Genomic DNA, 19,883 nt, shown 5'->3' with positions numbered 1-19,883 from the left:
TTAATCTATCAAAGAATAATTTATTTAATTAGAACTTGTTCAACTGTAAAAGAATAGTCTCAAAAGATCTGATACAACGCTTCGCTGAGCTCTATAACACGGTGCGATAGTAAATAATAGTCAAGTTTTGACATAAAGCTAGGTTAAACAAGCGGAATTGATGTGTTGATACCATCTTGCATCTGTGTGTACAGGCCTTTCGAAATTTATGTGGTCGAGATATAATCGTATAACGTGTTGCATTTGTTTTTAAATGTGATGGACTTCGCAATAGTTCGGGCTTAGATGGACGTTTTAAATAAGTTTGGTATATTTTTTTGGTTTTGTTTTAAGAAATGAATCATTGTATTGCTTCAAAATATGATTACTGTTGATACTTGCTTTCGCTTTAAGGATTAATTAATTTTGTTCGATTTCTTGCTGAGTCTCTTGTTTTGCCGCAAATAAATAAAAATAAATATGTATTGTAGTACTTTTAACCTTTCAAATATCCTTCCTTGTATGAGGATTCATTGAAATAAATACTTTGACTTTACCTTTTTGTTTCCTACACTGGATAACCACAGTCTCATCTTTGTACAGCTATTCTTAGTAAACAAAACAACAAAAAAATGTGTGTCAGTAGTAGTCATAGCACAAATTTTACACACACTAGAAGCGTAATTGTCAAAATTTGACATAACGGCACCTAATGCCTATCAAAAATTAGTGACGGACACCATTCGGCATTCACACAACTAGTGCTGTTGCCGATTACTTTCACAATAGAAAACTATCGATATGAGTAGATGGGGCTTATTATTTTTCCCACGGTTCGACAGCATTGGCGTGTGCGATGCTCATTATAACATGCTTCCGCAATTAGTGATGGGCTCTGGGCTTTCTCACTGCCCAATGCTCGATAATTTTCTGCCGATAGAGGTAATGTGCGTGCGTTCTAAGATTAACTTTCTTTGTTCGGTAAACTAGTTTTGTTATCTGTTACATTATTATAATTGTCATTTGGTTTTTTTATGGAATAGGTGGCAAACGAGCACACGAGTCACCTGATGGTAAGCGATCAGGTTCAGATCAGCGATGTTTTTTAGTTAAATCCTAATTTCATACGGTTTTCAACCGTTCATCAACTTTGTTCATCATTTACCAAAATTGATTAAATAATGAACAAAAATTGTCAAATTATAAACTGTTATTATAATTATACGAAGACAATTTTGACGAGATCTTTCATTAATATGAAGCTGCGAGTAATTAGTATGTAACAATTTAATCTAAATCTAGAACGTTGGTGCCTAACAGATGTCTACGCACGTCCTAAATTAATTATTGTTTAGTTTCAGACTGCACATGTTGGTTATACTGTTTTATTTTTTGATAAAAAACATGTACATCGTCTTTGTCTTTTTTGTAAGAAGCTAATAATCCTTATTGTTAACGTTTATATAGTTTTAGCTCTTTTAATTACTTAAAAAAAGCCATCACATTATAACAGAGCACACTGGACCTATGGGCTGTGCTATGAGTGTCAGCAAATAGATTAATTAACTTTACGTTTATGATCTCAGTGTAATTGGAAAAGGAAAAAACGTCTAGGCCAGAACTCAAAATAAAATTGTAAAATCTCGATCTAGATTAATTACTAAAATTGGAGTGTCTGTTTGTAATATTGAAATAACTGCTTTTTACTACATGCATATGAATATACGAACGATACATACACCAAAATGATATTTTTTACACTGTCTGTCTGTTTGTTCTGGCTTATCTCTGAAATGACTAGACGAATTTTGTCGGGATTTGGCAGGTAGCTGATGTACTAAGGAGTAACGTAAGCTACTTTTATTAGTCGCAAAGTCTGTATTCCACATGGGTGAAACTGCGGACAACAGCTAGTATTAAGTATACTAATAAAATTTTGATCCCACCCATGCACAAAATTTTGTAGTGTATGCAGTTAAGTTGCCATACGTCAGTAAGAACAGAGGCACCACTAATAGCAGCCTTTCTCTTATTAACTGAAACAAAAAACAAGTTGATAAACTTCTCCGTTTTTTATCTGGTACAGAATTCATAAGGGCAACGAACACCATTAAGTATTTTAACTTTAATGCCATCTTCCAAGTTAAATCTTTCTTTGAAAACGGCTGCGGTCAGACGGTATTCACTTCACTGCAAACCACAAAAGCCACAATATGGATGAAGCTACTACTCCTATACTTTATAATGGCGAAGTTTCCATGTAAGAGAAAAAACTTAAAAGCTTTACTTAATCATGGAAGAAAAGAGAAATAATGATTCGCATATAATCATAATTGGTGTTCACCAAGGAGCGATATTCGGGCCACTGCATTGTTATATCGATTTTTTCACTTTAATCGAATTTGATTTACATTACTTACACATAATTAGAGAGATTTCGATTAAAAAAAGACATTGTCTATCAATAATCTTTTTTTTTGAAAGGAGAAAATCATCCAATTTCTTCTCCCACCTTGGGCAAAGCAAGAGACAGTGTCAGACATTAACTGACTAAAAACCACCTCAATCCTACTCCTGCTTGTCAAATCGGAGCCCTGCTATACCTGCTAAGTAGTCCAGATCAATAATCGGGTTTCATATGCACGTAATACTTATTCTTTATCGTCTAATTTAAAGATTGGTTCGCAAATAAAATAAATACACGATACTTCCAAAATCAAAAACACAATGTCGTTCACATAATTATTATTTTTAACATACGTGACTTTATTTAGAATTAAATTGATCGAGGTTAATTAATGAGTAACGACAACTATTGGCTTAGCTGAACCACTTTTAATTAGTACCCCTCTAAGCCGATTGGGAATCGACATCGACTATCTCTCGAATCGATTTTATTTTATCATCTCTTTTTTGTTGAACGTCCAAACTTGTTTTGTTTGATCTCGTTTTTGATTTATTGATTGTGCTTAACTTCTATAATCAAGTAGTTACAAGGATAAATGCTAAGCAAGGGATCTTTGGTTCGATTCCTTTGTGGAATTACGAGTAATTTTTTGCAATTTCAGAATATTTTTTTACCATACGTTATAATTTTTGCGTAATATTTTTTTTAGAATATTTTTTTACCTTTTAATACCTGTTTTACCCGGTATTTTGTTTCAAGACTCCTTACTAAAATATACACACAGTCGTAATTTCGATCACTGAACCAGACCGGCTGTATTGATATTTGAAACATCATAAATTATTACATTAGTATCATTTATTTCATTGTCTGTCTGTCAGTCTTATCTCATTTTATTTAGATTTATTGAAACTTGATTTAATTATCTTCTCTTGTATAATAAAATGCATCTTTACAACACAAAGAATTTTCTCCCAAATTGAAACACAGTGAATTTAATTAATTTCAATTCTGTGTCTGATCGACTAAGGAATCATGCTATTAATCTCGGTTGGTTGGTACCCAATACCTTCTCTCATTATCTAATTTAATGCAACAATGACTGGCTCTTAATTTCATTACCACCCACGGCTCAGAAGTGGTTGCGAGCAGTGAACGTCCATCTACCCAACAATGGAGTATTGTCCACCGATGGAAACAAATTAGGACGATGACGTAGTAGAAATTTTGTACGTGAACATTTTGATGTACCGGTTAATTGGGATAAATTACAGTTACATAAAACCTAACAGCCGCGAACGGGCAAAACCTCCCTGTGATGTCAAAGGCTTTTTTTTAAAACCCTAAAATACATTACTTTTGCGTCGTTAAAATACTTAATTATCAACACACAAATTATTCTTAGGTCATATGATGCTGGATTTTATCAAATACGTAAACAAAGGTGGAACATCCAAACCGTGAAGTTTCACATTAATTGTGATACAAGAGAAGAGAAATTAAAATTTGATTGGGCATAAAATTGTTCATTTCGAGACGATTTTTCGATGTTGTAGATAACTATTATGTGAACACTTGACAGGGTGTCGCCGCCGCGGGCGTGACGAAGGAGCAGGCGCACGCGCAGGTAGACCCTTCGGAAAGAAGGAGACGGGAGCATCACATCTCTCGTTCGCACCACGTGGAGGGGGCGGCCGGGCGCGGGCGTAAGCTTACTGCCTGTGCCACATTCTATTTAGTTTATAACCGTTCTTTGGTGCCGGAGCACCGTCGGTTCGGGTGCTTATTTGATATCTGTTTGTCAATAGTGTTTCGATAAGAAAAACAACAGATGAGTGCGCACGAGTATTGGATTTTGCAAACTTATTGATGTGTTGGCGCCAGCCGCCTCAGCCATGGCGCGCAAAATGCTCAAAGCATTGGCTCTGCTGTTAGCTGTTGGGTACTGCAGCTTATTAGTATCCCAGCTTACGCATCCTTTAAAAATCGTGGAAATTCGACCAGTACCGGATCGGATAGTGTCTAACTTATTATCAAACTTCACATATAAAGAATCTCCAGATGAAACGAGCATAGATGACAGTGTAAATAAAAACATAACTTTAGAAGACATTTTTATAAGTGTGAAAACATCAAGACATTATCAGGCTTCACGGTTGCCTGTCATTTTGAAAACATGGTTCCAGCTGGCGAAAGAACAGGTAGGAATTGAAAATAGTGTTTGAAAAGTAGAAGGAGATCCTCATCGGATGATATGATTATCAGCCACAAGATACAGATGATGTTTTCGTTTGTACTATTAATAACATTAGCTGCAGCTTTGTAAATACTGCTCTTAATGAAATTATTATTGAAGCAATCTTTATGAGAATACAAACTCAATAATGTATGAATGATAATGATGTTTGAATAGAAAGGATAATTACAATTACTAATAAGACTCAAACAATAACGGACAGTAGCAATCTAAACATACCTGACTATTAATATTGACTATGCACATCTGGCGATTACAAATGTTTGGATATTCATTTGAGACATAACAAATGTTGGTGGTGAAACTCAATCAGTTAGTCAAAATGTTTAAAAACAATAGTCTTTAGAATCAAAGACTGGAACGTCTATCGACTTAAATAAAGGGTCACACAACAATGTTTATACTTACGCAACATACATATACCTACAACAATTTTTATAAACATAGGTACCTTTCCACGAAGCTCATCAGATGCAAGCCCACCAAAATTCTTACTAGTTTTACGACTCAAAATGTTGACTCAAATGACCCTTAACAATTTGATTGATAATTTGGGCGACATCATTGCCTAGAAGAATATAAATTTACGTCGGTATCACAATTTTATACCAAAATCCAATAATAATAAAACACTGGGCTATAAAGGAGCAACCCGCAGAGCTAAGTTTCAATACTGCGGTGATAAATCTTTGATAAATGCACCAGAAATGTTCCCAGCGGGACCCGCTTGTTCGTAAATGTAAATATTACCATGTAGTTTCGGAATTAGGAAAGAATGTCTTGATTCCATTTCTTATTCAACCTTCATTTGTCCAAATTGCCTTGGAATTGTACGAAGAAAACCCGTTCGTTGCCGTTTATTTCAAATTGCTATCGAATTAAACCGACTGCTTCCATACTATGTGGGTGATTAGATGCCGAAACAACGCTATTATGCAAATATTTTTGTGAAACTATTAATCTTGTTATTCAAGTCACAGAACATGTTTTATGCCATTGAATAGTATGTAAAAATATTCCAATTTTATGACATCGGCGCCCAAAACTTTAATACCGATTTTATCAAGTGTTCTTCAAGATAAAATCTTTGCTTCATAAAGTTGGATTCATTGATTTAATCTACAACTGAGCTGGATAAGTTAATTGTTCTTCTTTATTGTAAACTATCTTTCCAAAACTTGACAATTGGAAAATGACAAACAAATTAATTTCTCTTCTTGGGTAATGTATTAATTTATTCGAAACTAATATATCGAAGCAAAAACAATAGACAGAATTCGTGCAGCGACCATTTAGCTAGCATTTCCTGAATCTGGAGCGTGCATAATGAACCGTTAATCCGGCAGTGCGCGGGCGCAGGAGCGGCGCCATTGTGGGTCCGCGCGTGGCACGGCGCGCGCGCAACACGTGACGTGATTGTGTACTTGATTTTGCCCTTTTGTGGTAACTCTTGGACGTACGTTCCTGATTTATAAACGAATCGGTTTCGTTTTATTGTGCGTTGTTGCAAACTGGTTCTATATTGTTCATTTTCTCTTTTTTTGATTTATGAGGATTTGGGCCCAGTTTGTGTTTGTCAGCTATGTGATAAATATAAAACGCATAGATCAAATAATAGGGAATAGTCACACAGTTGCAATACAATTGCAAAAATAAATTCCGTATTTCATTCATCTATCAGTTGTTAATCCTAAAACGTTCAGACATGATAAAAAGTACGAAAAAAACTTGAACTTCCCATCTGCAGTTCACAGGAGTCAACTAAAGGAAATTAAAACTAATTAGACGAGGCGAGAAGTGAGCAAATTACGACCACTTGCGGACTGGTAGCACTTCAGGTTACTTAATTGTATAATGCAAGTTGCCTTTGAACAGGGCTGGAGGAATCTAGGACTACTAGATATTAAGGTGTTTCACAACTGTCGAAATTGTCAATAAATATGTAGAAAGAAAACAGTTTTGAAAACGTCTTAAATCAGTCATTCTATCTAACAGTTTTGCGTAGGTATTTAAATTTGAAAAATTCACGAAATAACATTATCAACGAATTAACCCTGAACGTAAAATATCCTGTTTCTTTGAAGATTATTCACAATATGCTTAGGTTTTTAAGAAATTCCTATTGTTTTAGCTATTGCTATTGCTAAAAGCAATGGATAAGATATACGACATTTGGGAAACCCATTTTACATCTTTATCACACAAAATTGAAGTAAACTTATCAATCTCACCAATCAATCGTTTGACCTAAGAATTATAAAACTTATATTATCTAAACACTAACTACTTGCAATAGATTTTACTCCAAACAGGACACAATTATTTGTGCACGTCGCGTCGGCCGGCTAGTGCAATCATTCCGATTTCATCTTCAAGGGGGATTTTATCTCGCATTCAGAGCAGTGCTACTCAAACTCGAATAGTTTCCTTCCCAAGATTTATGACACTATTTTATGATCTGATCTACGAATGATTTTATGCATTTTCAATACTTCTATCGTTTTGTATTCACTAACTTTTGATCGGATTTAATCACTTCCTTGTTAAACAAGAATTATTAATAAGAACTTACACTAGTAAAATGAGGTCAGATTTTTATTTCTAGGTACGTAAAAGAAAATCGAAATAATCTAAATAAATAAATAACACTAAAAGTAAATCTAACACACGGGTTAAACTCTCTACCTAATTAATCAGTAATCAATTGTTTCACAGATACTGAACAACATAACGCTTTTCTCGGTATATTGGACAGTCAATCAAATTGTGATTATTTTGTGATTACACACTATCGAGGCATTTAAGCTGTAAGGCATATCATATTGATATGTAGTTGTCGCACTAGTCTACAGTGAACCGCAGTTCCTTTTAGCAAAAAATATTATGATTCGTTAATTATTGACTTTTCAATTCAATAGAATAGAATTTCAATGCAATTTTCAATGGCTATTGCTTAAATATGCGTTAATAAATCGCTTTATTTTGGTATAACCAAACTGCATGAGCAAATCACAACTCCGGATGTTGAATTATAATAATATTCTGCATTACAATGATACGCCATTAATTAGTGAACAATACTGATTGTCACGGTGTATGTCACGTCAAGTTAGTACTTAGTAGTCGAATAACATTATCTGCGTCTTCTCCCTAAGGGGGTGTGTCGATATTTATCTTATTTCTATTATTGGTATTATCATTGTTAGTGTCATTAAAAGAATATCATCAACACATATCAGTCCACTATTGAAGATCATTTGTTGCCTGATCACTATCAGGGTCATTGATTTACTATCGAAATGCTTGGCACATCGAGCACTTTCTCCTGTATCGTGGGTAACGTTTACAAACATACAAGTTTTATCTAGAAAGGTATGAAAATCCCATCGTATCTTTTACAATAAGTATTTCTTACAACTAGTAGCAGTACCTAGGCACTACCACTGACCATTACTACAAGTATCTATGATTAGAAATTTAAAATATAAGTAAGTAACAAGGAAAATAAAAATTAAATTTGTAATCGCAATTGGGCAAGCGGGATAGAGATCATAGTTTAAGAGTTACTACTACTATGTCCAAATTCATACTTTAAGTTATCACTACGAATTTCATTTTAAAATTTCCAAAAATACTTTACCCGATTCAAAACAGAACCCAAAACTCATAATTTGCAATCACCCGACCATTAGACCAACGAAGCAACCGTTATCACAAGTTTATTTAAACTTAAAGTTTGCTTAAACTACACTTATTTTCGCAGAACCTATTTTAAACCTTATTCCTTTTGGAATAAAGTCGAAGATGCTTAAGAAAGGATTAGCTTGACGTGCTGTCATGTCTCAGGTATGCTTATCAACAATATGCTTATGTGTTCCAAGAAGAACGACGGATGTATTATGGTGCCTTGTATTACAGGTGATAAGATAGCACGCCCACATAGAACATAACGCATTCCTATTTAAAGTCAAAGTCAAACGAACTTGTTTTTTATAATATATTTTACCCCACAACAAACAACTTTACATACAGAATGACACCTAGACCGATACAACAATTTGTGGATCACACAAGAGTTTGATCCCACATACAATTTCACATGCCCAAGACACTCAGACACACGTTGTAGTTACGATAGCTGCCGATCAGCCGTGTAGTCAACTTATTATCCATTGATTGGGTAGTAATTCATTAATGAATTTAAATTTTAAAATGGACTCAAAGATGGAACCCAAAATCTGCTGTTTAAAGTCACAACTCACTCTTCTAATCAGACTTTCGAAAGAGACATCAATGTATCAACAAAACAAATTACCTCATAGTTTGGGAACAAATTACAGTTAATCAGACGTTTCCTTCGGTTTACCCAACCAGCAGATAAGAACAGTCGGCTATAACAGGTTGTGAACTCAGATTGCCAGACCACCCAGCCCATGTTTTCTTAATAATTAGTGTGTACTGATCGTAATAGCAGGAAGGATTATTGGAAAGTATTAAAGATATTTAGTTATTGAAGACTTAGAACCAAAGTAAACCACGTATAAAATTATTATAAATGTATTTTTTAATCACAAAATCTCAAAAATGTCTTAAAAGTTGCTGGTATAAAATTTGAAGTAGCAATAGCCTCAATCCTATTGATTTGACTCATGAAAGATGACAGTGTAAATGGCAACACGTCATAATGTTCAACAATAATAATTAGGAAAAGGGAATTACAATAATAAAGAAGAAGAAAAATAAGATTAAGCCTAAACAATAAACGACAATGTTAGTGTTAAAAAAAAACTGCTGAGCTGATTGTTGTTAAGGAACAGTCGCGTACTCTTAAACCAATGTACACAAATGGCCAGAAGTAAGATACGTACATGTGAATTTAATGAAAGCTAAAGATTGGAGTAGTTTTTTTTAGTTTCATCCGCCTATAAAGATGTAACATACATGTTTTGAAAACTTTCTGTTGTTGAACAATAATTTAACAAAAATGTTGAACATGTATTCAACATAATCTAACCACATTAGGTAGACACTATACATGTTAGTTTTATTTTTTTCTCTATATAAACATGACGTGTAGGCAGAATCATTTCTCATCGCCTACGCAGATAGTATTAACCTATTGGCCCCAGTTGACTCCTATAAATTGCACGCTATGACAAAGATCTTTTATGTTGTAGTTTTTTATTCTTTCACTAGTCCTTGCCTGTGACTTCATTTATAAGAGAATCATTGTCAGATTCTTTTGAAATATTCTGCAAACTCCTGTCAAACATTTTATTTGTAACAAGTCGCTGCCAGCAATTTCGCCGGCGTTTCCATGGGATAAAAAGTATTCTAACACCCAAGTCAGTTTGTACCTTATCTGTATACAAAATTTCATCAAAATCCGTTCAGTAGTTTCAGTGTGATTGACGGACAAACATACTAGTATAATAACGATATACGATATTTCATCAACATATCTCTGAAATTCACAATTTATTCAATTAGGACAAGCATTAGATGGATATTGTCTGTAATTATATTTTAGGTAATAGCATCAAAAAATTCGTAGACTATGCAATATGCCCAGAACCTAGCAAGCTGTTTTAATAAAACCAGTGGCGCATATGACCGTAATGATATTTCTACAATACAACGACTTGCGGTAAAACATTTAGTACATTAAAATTGAGCCTTTTTAATCTTGTTCAAGTTTGTAAAGCTTTTGATAAATAAAACACTTATGAACCATACGATCTTTAGTATCATCCCTTTGTTGAGTTATGCCTGTACCCACTCAAGATATTAAGTACAGATGCTACTAAATCAAGCCATCTGACTCTTTTACTCAATAGACTTTCGACTTTATTACAAAGGTACAAAAGTTGAAAGTATTTTAAAGAAACATTGGGGTAGTTTGATGTGCTGGTTGCCTTATAACAGCTGAACATTGTAGTATCTAAATTTAGCCTGAGTCGTGAGCTTGTTGTGGCAAACGACAACTCATTTACATTGTGTATCGCAGTTTTATATGGATCTATGTAACCCTTTGACAAAAGAGACTTTAGTGTATAATAAAGTTAATGTTAAGCTTGATATGAGTGCTTCAATTCATTCCTTCGACTAATATGTATATGTCGTTTGTCTTAAGGGACAGACAAACTGTATAATAGTACGAGATTACTAGTACTGGTATCGAGTCTGGATAAGCATAGTACAACTAAAATTTCTAACCTACAAAACGCCGACAACGCACTTGTAAGTCCTCTGGTGTAGCGGGTGTTTATGTGTAGCGCCGAGTGTTTATCATCAGGTGATAGGTCTGCTCATTTGCCGGTCTATCCCATAAAAAAGGTTAAAAGAATTGAGTTACAGTTATGTGGCAATACATAATAAATGAAATATAGTTCTTATGTCTTATAATTAAGGTTTAAGTTAGAAACATTTTTCTTATGTTTTGTTATGTTATGAAAAAAAAAATACCAAAACACCACTTGAAGGTAGTCCAAAACTTTAAAGTAGAAATTCGCAGAACTACGAAAGCGTATTCGTATCTTTAGTTCCTAAGTAAACCTTCATTGTTGACATTTGAATTTCAATCTTATGTTGACACAACAGATACGCGTTTAAATATTTTCGACTTCTACTATTTATTTAGGTGTTAAGAAAATAAAATTATGGTTGACAGTGTGACAGCTTTTGAAACTTTTATTTTACCTAAATGCTAACAGACTAGGTACTTGGTTCGTTTCTGGGGTTGTTCAAACTGTTGATGCGTTTTTGATATCAGATATCCTTAGTTACAAAAGAGAGTCTGATATAAAGATATGAATAATAATAAAATGCACCTTCTGTCTTGATGAATAAAATACATTCTCGTTTGTTTCAGACATGGTTCTTCACAGACGTAGACAATCCATTACATCAAAATCAAACAAGTAAGTCAAAACTTCAATGAATCTATATTGTAACCAAAATATTATGAACTTGTTATACGTACGCCAATTGATACCTTATACCATTGTAATAGGATTTATTTTCCACAGATGGCCACATGATAAACACGCACTGCCCATCCTTTCATCAGCCTAAACATTTATGCTGTAAAACGTCTATAGAATACGACCATTTTCTTGACAGTGGAAAAAAGTGAGTGACCATTTTCATTTTAATCCTTATTTCGTAAGTCGTAAGAGTTAATTTAGCGATTGCAAATTTCAAAAATCAAAAAGTTGTAACTTTTTGCGTAATTTTGCGATTTTGTCATTTATTTTGATCGGGATAAGGTTTATATTTGAAGGATCGTCGGCGATGTATTTTTCGTGGACATTCTTGATAGTTTGACATGATAAGCTTGTTTGTTTGAGTTTGTTTTCTTAGTAGACGCGAAACTTGGGATACTGACCAAGAAATATCACTTAAAATAATAATATCGTCAGCTTTTTGTAAGCCCGGGGAAGTCAACATCGGTCGGATACTTATATTAATGCAGCACGCAATTTTGACTAATATTATGAGTTCCGTGGCCACTATCCGTCCATTTCCATACCTACTCTTTATTTTATTTCCATACTATTATTTAGCCAGTTATTTAAACTACTAATTGTTTAAAAATCTCGCCACTTTGGTCACTGGTGACCGATGCTTAGCGGAAGATTTGTCTTCAACAGTTTTCTTTCGGCAGTTAATGTATTTAAAGTAGTTTTTAGTTTATCCTGTTCATTCAGCGAAAGGGGGACTTCTTATTCTTATATCAAGGCACCTTTAAAATCAGATTGATTTCAGCTTTTTTGACGGGGTAATATCATCTAAGACATATGACTTCTCCCGCCTTGGGCGAGGTGAGAGGGAGTGTCAGACTCTTACTGACTAAAAACCATCCCGTTCCTACTCCTGCTTTTCGAGCCGGAGCCCCGGTAAACCCGCTAGGTAGTCCGCAGCTCCGAAAACTGATATTAAACCTTCATTCAAGCTTCACCAGACTTAGCCTAAGGGTTTCACAGAACACAAGGCGTTTATCATACAAGTATTCCTATAATTATGGTCGGCTATCCCATCACTCAATCTCCATACTACGACACATACGAGCAATTATAACGCAATCAAAAGAAACCACGTTTGTCCGTTAGTTCTAAGAATTAGATGAATGATGGATGCGAATTAATTACAACTGTAATTATCATACTGATTTTGATATGTGTAAGGAGTGTGATGTTTTGATTCCTCGGTCTTGTTTTGGAGGGATTGTTAGTCTAGTCTAAAGTAAAACTTTTTTTATATCATCTACAGGAAGTGGAAACTATCATATTTTTCTCTTTCTTTAATAATATCTTCTGATTTAATTTGTTGCAAGATCAAAAAAGTTATTCGTGTCAATGGGATGCGCTGGACTTCAGTGTTCCGGTGTTTTCATGGTTCTATATATTGTCCTAGATCCTGACTTACAGGAGTTGTAGCCGTTTTGAAAGATTGTGACGGGCTTGTCACAACTCGACATCCAACCTATTTCGTTCAAGTCATTTCAAACTCCAGATTTCTCAAACTCAGCACTTACGCTCGTCGGTCATTCAACAGCAGTTTCTAGTAAATATTTTCGTTTTAATTCACCCAACATTTAAACAACGGAAGTTTTTCACTACTACTAACGCAAATAGAAAACATAAACCGATTAACTTGTCAAACAAAACACCAATTTTTTAAAACCATTCAATATTTTCTAATAAAACGGGCTTAGTTCAATGTTTTCCTAAACCGCACAGTCAATCAGAATACTCAGTAGTGAGTTAGTTTTTGTTGTCAGTAAAAACAAAACGCTTTTAACTTCTGTTTTTAGAAGTACCGCAGTTTGTTTAAATATTGAAAAACAAACTTTTGTTCTACCGGTTTAATGACCATATTACTTTATGAATTTGCGTTTGAAAATTTTAAATAACTCACCAATTTTTATATTTGTGTTTCTCTAAGTAGAAGAGAAGTAGTCGACAAAATTTTGAATTGATTATAAAACATATTAATTTTATTTGTTATATCAGAGTGAGGTGCAGGATCTGTACATACTGCAAATTGCATCAGCTCATACCTATGTCCCTTAGGAGTGAACAAACGTACTATTACAGATAGCAACTCATCAAATAAGTACCCTAGTTTACTCTCAAGGGATTCTAGAATATGAAAAATGTTCGCAACGTCGCATTACGCCTGACTGCACAGTTAAAGAATATTTTTACAGAGAACATGAAGCAATTTCGAAAGCAGATTAAGATTCCTCTCGTTTATACAATCTCTCAAATAGGGAATGTATTTTTTTTCTCCAGTCCATATCAGAAGTTGACAACAGTTGTAAAAACAATCCGTATAACAGAGACTTTTTCAAATTTGTTTATCCACGTATGAAGTACTTCGCTTAGTGTATGTCAAAGGCTTTTTAATCAGTAGACAACAGCGTCACCAACGAAGCTCAACGCTCAAACACAAATAACTAACGTTAATGGTTTTTGAAGAGCTTGTCCAATATTATTTTGGGCTCACAACGATTTTCACGCGTTTACTCAGAACCGACTAATGTTTTTGTTGAAACTTCTTTCGTTTACTTCCCACAGTTGTGTTTTCAAGTGCAACCCTGAACGCATTAGTATCATATTTCAATAAATATTGTGGATCATCCATGTTGTTTCTTGACCTTTCTCCTTCACAACGATTTACGATCTAGTAGCTGAGTCATTATTCCAAAAATATTGTCGTATATGAATATCAATGCTTTTATAATATATAAATTATTTCTACTGCTGACCTTTCAAAATGTAGCAACGTAATCCCAATTTATATTCAGATATAAATTAAATCATCAGCAAAAAGTTTACCACAACCATTTATTATTTATTCCGAATTTGGTATCATATTTAAATTACGTTTGAATGCCTTGAACGGTTTCTGTTAAGCCCTATACAAATATAGCAAGTAATTGAACGTTTCCGGTCGAAATAAACATTTTAATGGGTATAATCGATGTTGAATGAAGCCATTAATTAGACGCCGCCTTACAATCTTTCTGGCTCGAATTGTGATACTTGATTCTTGGCGTCAGCTATTGTTACAAAGGTTTTGTAACGTATCGCTCAAGTCTCGTTACTTGCGCCCATTAATTTTCTTTGCCTACGCATCAATTTGTCTATAAAACTGATTCTGAGCGCAATAAACGTCCGATGCGGTGATCTTTTGTAGGCATTTCTTGTGAGACAAATGAAATGGGCTGAATGTACCCCGTAGCAGTCGCAAGGTCAAAGAGGTCGTTTGATTTTATGTCGAAGAGTACTGGGACACGTAGTAGATTTGTTGTAATTGCGAAAGCGTTCCTGTACTATATTTTGTTTACTTGAAGTTAACGTCTTCAGTTTGTAAAAATGTCTGACTTATATTTCAGCTATTTGCTCACTTAATAAGTTCTGATGTATTTTATCTAGATTCCTAATTATTATCAGGACATTATCTGCAACATAAACGTATGCATCTTCAAGGGAATTAAACACACGTTTTTACTTGAAATACCAGGAATGGGGTACTAAAACATCAAAATATATGAGCGGTTTGGAATCGAGCAGCTCTTTTATTGGTCCCAGGTGGACTGTAATAGGATTATCGAACGTTACCAGTGTGCGTTTCACTGGTACGTCAAACGGTGGATTGTTACCAACGATATTGGTAACCACGGTGGGACCTTTTGTTGGTTGCATAAACGGAATTTTCAATGATATATTAATTATATTTATAATTTTACTGTAATTTAGAAACAACCTTAAGGTTCTACCATTAGAAACGGCCGGGTTTGAGACGGGAACATACGGTGGCGGTGTGCCCTGCGTGGGCTGATATTTATCATGTTAATTTATGTCGATTAGTCTTCGATATTTCGGCACTGATGCAAGCGCCATGATCACGGATGAACTGATGAAATTCTAAAGTTAGTGTTAGTGACCATATCAGTTTTAAGGTTCTTTATCCAACCCTAGAAAATAACCAATAAGATAAGTAATAAACCCCACTGCCACATTTAGTAGAAAATCCATCTTTTAGTATTTCTTGGACATAATCACTTTGCTATTCTAATATATACCTATATAAATGAAAATACTACAACTACAAGTCCATAAATAAAGTTCCACGAAAAGCAATTATACAACATTGAAAATTAGATATAAAGTTATATACCAGACAGCAATTATGGGCGGATATGTATAACATAAGTAATAAAGCAGTAAGTGATACGCTCGGCTCTTGCTAGTTTAATAACATACTTAAAGCTTAAGTCCGTAGTATAATAAATAGTCTTGATCTGCAATTAAACAGCTGTCTTGCAAGAAATACTCGTCGACCGATCCAATTTCGCAAATGCAAACACGATATTCAAGAAACCCGATACAGATTATAAGTTGGCGAGTGGCGGCCATTTGTCGTACGCCATACTGCAATATGTGGTCACGGATTGCGTATACGCAGCTCCTGTTATTTGCCGCCGAGCGTAATGTCAGTAAATTATACCGCAACGCTAATTATTGCCACCCGGAGCAAAATTCTTGTTCGTACGACTTTATAAACACCCTGTACTCGCAATTATTTCCTTCAATAACTTTGAATGCAGCTGGTTAATTCGCGTTTCCATGGAGATGCATGGTCGCTGATCGGTTAAATTCACGGTTAGGTCCTTTTATGACGTCAATTAATTGGAAGCAGTTTTACGTTCATTGTTATTTTTATTTTTGATATAGCATTTCATACTTTTAAAATTAAACCCAATTCATTTATAATAAGGTCTGTTTTTATTTGAACAGGTGGTTCTGCCATTTTGACGATGACAACTACGTGAACATACCTCGTTTGGTGTCTGTCCTGCAAAGATATGATCACCGACTGGACTGGTACTTGGGCAGACAGTCTGTAAACAGGCCTGTTTACGTAAACTACCAAAAAAAGGTAAATATGTATTTCCTACTAGCTGACTCGGCAAACTTTGTAGCGCCTAAATAAATTCAAGACCAAAATTAGCCAAATCGGTCCGGCCGTTGATGAGTTTTGAGTGAGACTAACGAACAGCAATTCATTTTGATATATAAGATTGGTTGTATTGTTGTTTAGCAATAGTATTTGATATCTAAATCCATGTTAATGCAATAAGATTTGCTTTTCACGTTTCAGAGTAACCGACATAGGTGATTCTGACATTATTTTCTTTGTTGCAGAAAATCTTATATTTTAGATTCGGCACTGGAGGTGCTGGTTATTGTATAAGCAGGAGTTTGGCTTTGAAGATGTCACCCATTGCTAGGTGAGTGGAGGAATCATTATTTTTGAAACTCAAGACGTTTTTGTATAATTTCAAAACCATTTTAGAACAAATATACAACATGAGTAACTAAAAGTATTGAGATTTGATTTTAGACGTTACGAAATCTGAAGATCAATATCATTTCATTGATCTCAATACTTCTCTTGCTATATACTTATAATTAGAAATTATAGCATATTCTATAGAATCATTTTCTGTTGGCAACACGTTTTTGATTGCTAAACCACCACAAACACATTTCGATACTTAATGCTATCACTGGTAAATCGAGAGAGGCAATGATGAAATGGCGTCTAGAGCATTTTATATATTCATTTTATTTGTTTCAGTGGTGGCAGATTCATGAGTGTCTGTGAAGGCATACGAATGCCTGATGACGTCGCTATAGGGTTTGTTATAGGTAAGAAAAATTGTCATTAATGTATTTAAATTCAGTATACTATTTCTACTTTAAATATCTGAAATAATACATAGGATAATAAAATAATTACAATTTATGTGCGTATTATAATTGGACCCTGTTAGACAGAAAAGATCCAGCCAACATTTTGTTACTTTTGGATAAATGAAGTTCAAACTTTAGTACACAGTATTACACTTCTTCATTTACTAAAGAGTAATAAAATTTTGGTCTTTTCTATTTAACAGGGTCCAAACCTAAATTATAAAACAGGTGAAGCCGGGACTAGAAACAAATATAAGTTTTAAAGTTATTTTTTGCTTTTCAGAGCAACTACTTAAAGTAAATATCACGGAGGTGCCCGAGTTCCATTCCCATTTAGAACAAATGAAGTTACTGCCACTGAACAAGTTGCGAGATCAAATCTCGTTCGGTTTCTTTTGGAAGAAGAATTATAAAGATACAGTAAATGCTGTTAATGTACCAGGATTCAGTGCAAGATATGATCCAACTAGGTAAGGCAATGTTTTTTTTTACAATTACTATATAGCCTTAATATGCATATATATTGATACAATATAATATCGACAGATATTAATTTAATTCAAAATCAATACTGCCTTATAGGGTTGTGCGACTGTTAAGTCAGAGATCTCTGGTTCAATCCCGAGTTAGCCAAAGTATCTTTATCCTAATAACAACTCTACTGTCCTCTTAAGATAATACAAGACCAACTACGGTAGTGACTAATGGTAAATATTTCTTTGTTTCAGATTCCTGTCACTACATTGTTTCCTATTTCCCTATTTCCAGTTCTGCAAACTCATTAGAAGATGAAAACGTTTAGATTCCATAGGTCTTAAAATCTTTCGAAACATCAAAATTAAATCTTCCATAGAACTTAACGTGCAATATATAAAGTTCATATTTGTGTAAAAAATCCTTGAATTGAAAAAAATATTTATTTTATTACGTTGTTGACGATTTTATAGAGGAAAGATTGTCGTAGGGAAAAATGAATGAATCTTGTGATCGCGTGGAAAGGGTGCACAAATTAGAAAGTTGTACAATCGACGAATTTGAATAATGACCCACCATAAGCCTATTTTATACCGACATATTTATACAGACCTTAAGTGTTTGTTAGTTTTGTGATAATATGTTTTCAAAGTGGGTCGAGATTCCAATTTGTTGATTGTACATCATATTGATACATGTATACAAATTGATACATGCAAATGTCTATAAGAAAACTGTGATATTAGAATATTTACGTGTTTAATTATAATTATAAAATTACAGTCAAGTGTTGACCTGAAATTGTTTGATAATGACGTTGTTTATATAATATAAAAATTTAAATATTTACTTTTTGTAGTTTTACTGATCCTCCTACCTAATGAATTTTAAAAACTTCATTTTCATATAAAAGAAAAATGAAAGAATAGAACAATAAAAGATAGAATCTTTAGATTTTTTATAATCTTTAGAACATAATAAATGGATTTTCCTTTTTTTTTATTAAAATTAAAACAAGAATAGATAGACTCCACCAGAGATCTTATAATACGTAAGTATATTAAATTAAATAGTAGGTATTATTCATACTTTAATCCATTATTAAATACACATATTGTGGTATTGCAAATCTGCATGAATGCGCCGATTACCTTACATGGTGACCGCGACAGCCCGATCATGGAATGTAGGGTGATTGTACCATAGATGCGCTGTGGTCAACCGCGGCGATATGGTGATACGCATTATGATAATCATAATAATATCAGGCCGGTTTTTACTTGTAAGGTAGCGAACTGGAGAAAAGCTTACTGCTATTCTTAAAATATGACGTCACATACTAGATATTCGTAGACATACATAATTCTTTCGATTTTTATAATAAAATACTGAAGAGCAAATAAAAAATACTGTAAGCACAAGCAGTAATATTAAAAAATTAATACCTAAATCTTGACAATCTATTTATAATAATCTAACTTAAGTTTACTTTTTCTCCTGTACTCGAAAATGTAACGGATGTTATGGATAAGAAAATCCGATTATTCCTAAATGGCTACGAAAGATCACTTACACGTGTCAATATTATTTAAACTAGACTACCTATGTAAGACCATTTAACACAGTATTGTTCTATACCAATATTTGAATTACTATAATAGGTTGGTTGGCAAATTTTTATTTTCATGTTCGTTTGGTAAACTATTTTAAAATATGTTTATTTTCTTACGAAAACAAATACTTTCTACGATATATTAATTTAAAATATCACGTAACATCAGTTCTAGGTGCGTTTTATACGTAAAAATAACGTAATTCCCGGGTCGGGCGAAGTATTACTGGGCTTTTTTCGGTTTTTCGAAAAAATTTCTCAGTGGTAGCACGGAGTCTGGAAATGTGCCCGGTATATGGCAATAGGCTCACCACCTATTACATGGGACTTACAACATAAATTGTGAAAAGTGGGTGTACACAATGGCATTACGTGCCATAATGTGCA

The 19,883-nt window shown here is 33.9% G+C and overlaps 1 protein-coding gene across 1 annotated transcript; it reads left to right on the top strand.

Moving 5' to 3' along the window:
* The first annotated feature begins 4,122 nt into the window (after nucleotides 1–4,122).
* On the top strand, nucleotides 4,123–18,733 carry LOC118267070 (fringe glycosyltransferase). The gene is made up of 8 exons (XM_035580827.2): nucleotides 4,123–4,587; nucleotides 11,515–11,563; nucleotides 11,672–11,774; nucleotides 16,451–16,592; nucleotides 16,859–16,944; nucleotides 17,295–17,365; nucleotides 17,694–17,880; nucleotides 18,139–18,733. Exons 1-8 carry the CDS (start codon nucleotides 4,282–4,284, stop codon nucleotides 18,200–18,202), a joined length of 1,008 nt encoding a protein of 335 aa, XP_035436720.2. The 5' UTR covers nucleotides 4,123–4,281; the 3' UTR covers nucleotides 18,203–18,733.
* Nucleotides 18,734–19,883: the final 1,150 nt, after the last annotated feature.

Source organism: Spodoptera frugiperda, chromosome 23 (genome assembly GCF_023101765.2).
Source record: "Spodoptera frugiperda isolate SF20-4 chromosome 23, AGI-APGP_CSIRO_Sfru_2.0, whole genome shotgun sequence".
NCBI lineage: Eukaryota > Metazoa > Arthropoda > Insecta > Lepidoptera > Noctuidae > Spodoptera > Spodoptera frugiperda.
This window is presented reverse-complemented; position numbering and strand designations above follow the sequence as displayed.

Coding starts and splice junctions, on each gene's coding strand:
- LOC118267070 (XM_035580827.2), top strand. CDS start 4,282: ATGGCGCGCAAAATGCTCAAAGCATTGGCTCTGCTGTTAGCTGTTGGG. Junction 11,564..11,671: donor ATTACATCAAAATCAAACAA/GTAAGTCAAAAC, acceptor TATTTTCCACAG/ATGGCCACATGATAAACACG. Junction 11,775..16,450: donor TTTCTTGACAGTGGAAAAAA/GTGAGTGACCAT, acceptor TTATTTGAACAG/GTGGTTCTGCCATTTTGACG.